The sequence below is a fragment of the Coenobita brevimanus genome, chromosome 81, assembly GCF_032717465.1.
Source record: "Coenobita brevimanus isolate Jiangsu-jjx chromosome 81, ASM3271746v2, whole genome shotgun sequence".
Classification (NCBI taxonomy): Eukaryota; Metazoa; Arthropoda; class Malacostraca; order Decapoda; family Coenobitidae; genus Coenobita; species Coenobita brevimanus.
This window is the reverse complement of record NC_137034.1, coordinates 24,327,727-24,335,452: the sequence shown is the minus strand read 5'-3', so window position 1 is coordinate 24,335,452 and position 7,726 is coordinate 24,327,727. Positions and strand designations below refer to the sequence as shown.

At 44.3% G+C, this 7,726-nt stretch overlaps 1 protein-coding gene across 1 annotated transcript in view; it reads left to right on the top strand.

Annotated features, from left to right (window-relative positions):
- The first annotated feature begins 1,079 nt into the window (after nucleotides 1–1,079).
- Nucleotides 1,080–7,726, top strand: part of LOC145409509 (cell adhesion molecule Dscam2-like) — a 78,521-nt gene continuing 71,874 nt past the window's right edge. Inside the window, exons 1-4 of the mRNA XM_080279898.1 lie at nucleotides 1,080–1,340; nucleotides 4,907–4,979; nucleotides 5,638–5,782; nucleotides 6,993–7,144. Of these exons, the coding sequence (XP_080136024.1) occupies nucleotides 1,080–1,340; nucleotides 4,907–4,979; nucleotides 5,638–5,782; nucleotides 6,993–7,144 (631 nt within the window). The remainder of the gene's footprint in view (nucleotides 1,341–4,906; nucleotides 4,980–5,637; nucleotides 5,783–6,992; nucleotides 7,145–7,726) is intronic.

Sequence of the window (7,726 nt, the reverse complement as noted above, 5' to 3'; positions counted from 1 at the left end):
TGGGACGTAATCGTGTTAGAGAAAACGAGGAACTTTCAGTCACTGGATGGGGGGACTCGCGCTGATTTTGATTTGATAACTCTAGTTTTTATTTCGAGGGTCAAAGGGAATGTTCTCGGTCTTTATTTGTTTTGGAAAAGAGAGAGAGAGAGAGAGAGAGAGAGAGAGAGAGAGAGAGAGAGAGAGAGAGAGAGAGAGAGAGAGAGAGAGAGAGTTAAAAAGGGAATACCGAAACATCGTCATTATCATCATCATCATCTCCCACTATCGTATGAAGTGGGCAGGATCCAGGAACAGGAACTCACACAAACAGGAAGCCATCAACAACGCTGCTAGTCATACTGGTAATACATCCACTTACTCATTATTCAGTCTTTCGAAATTCACGGCTGGATCCCTAAGTAATAAGATAAAAAAAAAAAAAAAGATATGCATGTAGGACAGACCACTGCATCGAATGCCAAGGTAGAAATGAGATGTGATGCAAGTCTGTCAGTTTCTTCCGTGTATTTCATTATGGATTCTTTATATTAATTCTGCGTAATGCGTATCCCCATTCCTGCTTCATTCATACACCTTCATCCATCTTCAACAGAGTAATAAAACCAAGGGCAAGAAACAGGTAACTGAATAAAATGAAAAACACGTGTTGCAGGTAACGTTATGAAAATACTGTACCTTTTACATTGGGATAGATGCTGGTGCGGTGGTTAACATGTGCAGCTAGAAAATGAAAGATCCAGGGGTCGTTTCTCGTGCCGGTGCAGACGAAGGGCCTCAGTCTGCGTCCCCCTCATCACCCGGCCTTATCATTAGGGACCTGGGTGGAAGTGTGGTTCTTGTTCTAGAGGAAGGCTGAGAGTTTAACACCTTGGTTGTCGGTCTTAATGATCCACCTGCAATCGACTGGCATTCATCTAACATTCTTTCTTCGTCTCCTTCTCCTCTTCGTCTTCTTCTTTTTCTCCTCCTCCTCTTCGTCTTCCTCCTCTTCTTCTGCTACCACTACTTCCTCCTCCTCCTCGTTTTCTTCTTCTTCCTTCTCATCCTCTGACACTAACCGTATTCTCTTCACCAGGATGACTGCACACACCCAAGCTGCCAGTAGCGTGACCCCCAATGGCATCCTGTCTACCCACACCGAAAATCACGCAAAGGGAGGTGAAGGATTAAGCAGTCAGCAGGAAGCAAGAGGTCAGCAGGAGGCAGCAGGTCACAGGTCGCGAGGTCACGGAAGAGGAAGTGACCTAGAAGTGGATGGTATGGAGCAAGGTGACTTGGAAGACCTGTACAATGAAGAGTTTCCTGATGGTGCTGACTTTAGTGTGGATGAGACCAAGGTGAAATTAATTGTTTACATCACTGGCTAGATACGGATTTTCTTCCCTTTAATTCTTTTCCTTAATTAAATAAACGTTTGTGAATTTTCCTGCTTAGAGAAAAATTTGTAAATTTTCCTACGTAGAGTAACGTTTCTAAATGTTTCTGCTTCATTAGATAAACGTCTGTGAATTTCCCTGCTTTATTAGGGAAAACGTTTACGAATTTTCCTGTTTAAACAGAGAACGTTTGTGAATTTTCGTGATTAATTAGAAAAACGTTTGTCAATTTTCCTGCTTAATTAGAGAAACGTTTTTGAATTTTCCTGCTTAATTAGGGAAAAGTTTGTGATTTTTCCTGCTTAATTAGGGAAACGTTTGTGATTTTTCCCGCTTAATTAGGGAAACGTCTGTGAATTTTCCGGCTTAATTAGAGAAAACGTTTGAGAAATTTCCTGCTTCATTAGAGAGACGTTTGTGACTTTTCCTGCCTGATTACAGAAACGTTTATGAAGAGATTAATGAAGAGATTTTTACCTTTCCACTATAAATGGTTTCTTCCAAGTTAGCATGTTTGTCTCAAGGAGGGGAAATTGAACTGTAAGAGAGGCAACGTTGACTCAAGTCCGCTCACCTTAACTTGGCCCAGATGTTCGTCCTTTAGTCAGCTTATTTTCCGTAACTCACTGGCACACACTGGCATTACTACACCCCTGCTCATGCTTTCCATAACACTTCTTCGTGACCAGCACTATACCCTAGTGTTAATCTTGTGTTATATCTCAGCATTCAAGATGGAGAGATGGTAATTTTAGGCCAAGTTAAAGTGAAAAGGGTATGGCAAATTTTTTTTTTTTTTTTTTTATGTGAGGAAGAAGGAACCAAAGGCCATGAGCCCGCAGTGACAGTTCCCTCCAAGAGAAAAACAAAATACAACAGAGAGCCAAATTCAAGATCCGATCATTTTGAGATGCCTGGACACACTACGTTTGAAAGACTGGAGATCATAGGCAGGAGGAAATACAGACAGAGGGAGACAGTTCCAGAGATGACCTGTTGCATAAATGAAAGACTGGGAGTAACGGTTAACTCTTGCATTAGAGAGTTGGACAGAAAAGGGATGAGAGTTTGCTGCCAGACGGGTGCTACGCGCCCGTCGTAGAGGTGGAGGAATGCAAGCAGACAGTTCAGAGGAGCAGTGACCATTAAAGTAGCGATAGAAAAGAGATAAAGATGCAACAATGCGGCGAAGAGACAGAGGTTGAAGGGAGTCAGTAAGAGGAGGAGAGTTAATGAGACGAAAAGCCTTTGACTCCACCCTATTGAGAAGAGCTGTATGTGGGGAGCCTCCCCACACATGAGAGTTGTACTCCACACAGGGGCGGATAAAACCCCTGTATAGAGTCAACAATTGTGCAGGGGTAAAGAAAGAGCGGAGTCGGCTTAGCACACCCAATCTCTTGGAAGCAGATTTTACAAGAGATGTAATATGATCTTTCCAAGATAAGTCCCGAGTAAATGAAACCCCAAGCATGTTCAAGGATGATGCAGGATTAATCTGAATATTATTAAACATTAGTGGGTATACCTGTGGAAGATTTTGTCGGGTTGATAGGTGTAAGAACTGAGTCTTAGATGCATTAAAGACAACCATATTATTTTTACCCCAGTCAGAGATATGAGCCAAGTCAGACATTAGGTGTGCCATAGCCTCATCCCTTGTTTCTTGAAGTAACTGTTGAGATGGGCGTTGCGGGAACCGTATGGAAAGGTGAAGGGTGGAGTCATCAGCGTATGAGTGGATAGGGTTAGATGTACAGCTTAGATCATTGATGAATAAAAGGAAGAGAGTTGGTGATAGGACAGAGCCCTGAGGAACACCACTGTTGATAGATCTAGGAGAAGAACGATGGCCGTCTACGACAGCGGCTATAGAACGACCAGAAAGGAAGCTAGCGATGAAGGCACAGATAGAAGGATAGAAACCGTAGGAGGGCAGTTTGGAAATTAAAGATTTATGCCAGACTCGATCGAAAGCCTTTGAGATGTCAAGTGCAATGGCAAAGCTTTCGCCAAAGTCCCGAAAGGAGGATGACCAGGAGTCTGAAAGGTAGGTGAGAAGATCGCCAGTGGAGCGTCCCTGACGGAACCCATACTGACAATCGGAAAGAAGGTTGTGATAGGAAAGATGCCTTAAAATTTTTTATTAAGAATTGACTCGAAAACTTTTGAAATACAGGACGTTAAAGCAATTGGACGATAGTTGGAGGGTTGGGAGTGGTCACCCTTCTTTGGGACTGGCTGAATGAGAGCAAACTTCCAGCAAGAAGGAAAGGTACAAGTTGACAGACAAAGGCGAAATAGTTTGCCTAGGCAGGGTGTAAGCACAGAAGCACAGTTTTTGAGAACAACAGGAGGGACCCCATCAGGCCCATATACCTTGTTAGTATTGAGGCCAGTAATGGCAGAAAATACATCAACTGAAGAAATTTTAATGTCAGCCATGAGGAAGTCAGAGGGGGGAAGTGATGGAGGAACAGCACCGGAATCGTCTAAGGTGGAATTGGAGGAGAAAGTCTGTGCGAAGAGATCTGCTTTATCAGTAGAAGAAATAGCTACAGAACCATCAGAGTAGAAAAGAGGAGGGAAGGATGATGAGGTAAAGTTGTTAGAAAGATTTTTGGCAAGGTGCCAGAAGGAGCGGGAAGAATTCGAGTTGGAGAGTTGAGAGCATTTAGTATGGATGAAATTATTTTTAGTAAAGCGAAGAACAGACTTAGCACGATTCCGGGCAGAAACGTAAAGATTATGTGATTCAGGGGTGGGTTGGCTCCGGTACCTTTTGTAGGCCTGCTCCTTGTTGCGGACAGCATTAGAACAAGCGTGATTAAACCAAGGCTTTCTTGCGTTAGTCAAAGGATATGAGAAAGGAATGTATGCTTCCATGCCCGAGAGAATAACCTCCGTAATGCGCAAGGCACACTCAGATGGCTCACGGGCATGGAAGCGATAATCATTCCAGGGAAAATCAAAGAAGTACTGCCTGAGGACCTCCCAGTCCGCAGCTCCAAAATGCCAGAGACGACGTTTCCCTGGAGGGTCCGCAGGCCGTACTGGAGCGATAGGACAGGTTAAGGTAATAAGGTTGTGATCGGAGGAGCCCGACGGAGAGAAAAGATTAACAGAGTAAGCAGAAGGATTAGTTGTGAGGAAGAGGTCAAGTATGTTGGAGCTCTCTCCAAGGCGGTCAGGGATACGGGTAGGGTGCTGTACAAGCTGCTCTAGGTCATTAAGGATAGAAAAGATGTAGGCTTGTTCACCAGGTGGATCCGTGAAAGGAGAGGAGAGCCAAAGGTGGTGGTGAACATTGAAATCTCCAAGAATGGAGAGATTTGGCTACGTTTGCCTCTTATAGGTAAATGATTGTATTTTTTTGTATTTGTATCTGTAAACAAACCAGTCGCAAAACAAACAGACTAGGGTGCCGTTCAAATCAAAGTTGCTTCTAACCGTACGAGGATTTACTGCGCCTCAGGGAAAGGACTATCGAATCCTTGTACCATTATCACTCATTTTCTTCCCGTCAGGTGCTAAGTTCAGCCGGCAAGGGGTTAAGACGAGCCTCGAGGGACTTGGGCCTGTCGCACTATTCCCACACAGGTAAGTTAGCATAGGTAATTAGGCTGTATGCTCACCTGGTCTACCTTGAATTAAGAAATGATGATATGGCATTGTGATAGGTGAGCAGGAGTTTGTTTATTCCCCTCTATATCTACTTAGTCATTATCATCATCATCATCATCATCATTATCCTCCTGGCCTCTCATACCCACCTTAGGATGGAGAGAGAGAGAGAGAGAGAGAGAGAGAGAGAGAGAGAGAGAGAGAGAGAGAACCATCAACGGTATCCCCTGTGAAAAATGAGCCAGACACTCATTCACTCACCAGTCAAGCCCCCGGAATCCTGGCTCTCAGGTTATATATTGTGGTGATATATTTTCCTTATAAATGGGTTTCGTATTACTTGTCAATTACTATTATATTTCATCTATGCCTTAATGACACTCATACACCCAATTGGCATTAATCTACAGCTTTTTCTTCCTGACTAGTAGTAGTAGTAGTAGTAGTGGTGGTGGTGGTGGTGGTAGCAGTAATAGTAGTAGCAGTAGTTGTAGCTGTAGTAGTGGGACTATTATTATTATTATTATTATTATTATTATTATTATTATCATTATTATTATCATTATGGCTATGATTATTACTATTATTATCATCATCATCCCTTGTTTGATTTAAGCTTTCTCCTCGCCACCAGAGTCTGCTCCCCAGCTGCGGTACACGCCCATCGAACAGACAGTGACCCCTGGGGATCCTGTGTCCCTCAAATGTTCCGCCGTGGGGTCACCTGTACCTGCCATCACCTGGACACGCGACCACCAGCCCCTCCTGCCATCACACAGGTACACTAATAAATAAATAAATAAATAAAAAGTATATCCACAATGTACGAAACAGTAAGGTACCGTGAACAAAGCATACTGAAACACGCATAACAACTACGCCCATAGACCACCTACATCAAGAAACCAAAGTCCTCAAAGTCAAGGATCATCTAGACATGAGAGGCACCCAGTTTCTTGCTGCAGCCTCCACAAACCCACAACATCCACTACAGTACATGCCATCACATCCACCCACACCAAGGAACATCAAAACAACACCCATCACACGATACCATACACAAATGCTGTCATCTCTCCCCCCTCGCCCACCTCAGACCAGCTTCCAGAAGCATATCCACATTCAGATCACTCGCCGCTCCATTCAGTCACTTAAAGACAACACACAGCTGCATGGACGGCCTCCTGACATCCACCCTTCTGAATCCTATCTTCCTCGTGAGGACAGGGTCCACCTGGCCAGGCTGAGATGTGGGCACCATCCAGCCCTCTTAAGCTACCAGAAGAGGCTGCATGACTCCGTCGCTGATGCCTGTCCAGGATCCAACACAGCACCCCATACTATTAAGCACATTATGGAAGACTGCATTGCACACAATCACCTACGCCAACAACACAACATACACTCTTTGAGAGCTCTGTGGGAAAGCCCGGTCTCGGCCATGGCCTTCCTAAGGGACTCGGGGCTGTTCGGCCAGACTGCTTTGGGAACAGCTACTACTGCTACTACCCTCCTGAGACTATAGGCGGTGCTTCGTTCATGACCGGAACAGTCTCACCCATCCTAGCAGATCCTTAGAGGTGTCATGAATTTGGAAAGGTGCTTATAATATGAAAAATAGGAAAATGGAAGTGTTCAGAATTGTTCATCATTTCCCCCCTGTCTTCAGAACATGAGGGAGTGGTTTTCACACAATCCTGGAAACGGAATGGGGTCAAAATTTCATGATTAGGACGGTTTTAATATTTTCCTTCTGCAGTTAACTTCAGGGGATGCCATTCAACTGAGAGGGAGTCACAAGAACTGCAGAGTGTTTAGAAAGTATTAAAATGTACTGTCCTTTCTCCCCATGTTCAGGACAAGTGAGCAGCCAAAATTTTCATGGTTAGGACAGTTTTAATATTTTTCCTCTTTCAACTGAGAGTAAGTCATAGGAGCGGCAGAGCGTTTAGGTTGTTAAGGTGTACTGTGCTTTCCCCCCGTGTTTAGGACGACGGTGGGCAGCTTCCGCACGGCCCTGGGGGAGGTAGTCAGCCACGTGAACTTGAGCGCCGTGACGGTACGTGAGGGTGGCACGTACACCTGCACGGCACACAACACGCACGGCTCCCAGGCGCACTCAGCCAGACTCAATGTTTACGGTGAGTTGGCTTGTGTTTCTTGAGTCCACTGGCGTCATCATCATAATCATCACTACCACACCCACCACCACCATCACCACATCATCATCATCATCATCATCATCCCAACCTAACTAAACCTACCCTGAGCCACGTGTGTATATTCTGGGGAAGCTATTTCGAACCTCTTTCTGTTCATCCTCCCATCTATCTATCTATCTATCTAGCTATCAATCTGTCTGTCTGTCTTTCTGCTGTCTATCCATTTATCTATCTATCTATCTACCTGTCTGTCTGTCTACCTATCTATCGTTCATTATGTCTGCCCATCGATCTATCTATCTATCCATCCATCTATCTGATTCTGTCTAATCATCTACGGACAGACGTCGTAAATCAGGAAGGGGTGGCCACAAAAAAATCGCCTCCTCAAGAACGTGACATTATGAGTCCAAGTTTTACCCTGGCGTTCATGACTGAACATTTTTTTTTTACAGTAGGAGAATAGAGGAAGGAAAAACAAAAGAATAAAAAAAAAAGGTAATGCATACACCTGATTACGGGTGACCTCCATTCATAAAAAAAATTTCTTCAACATGACCC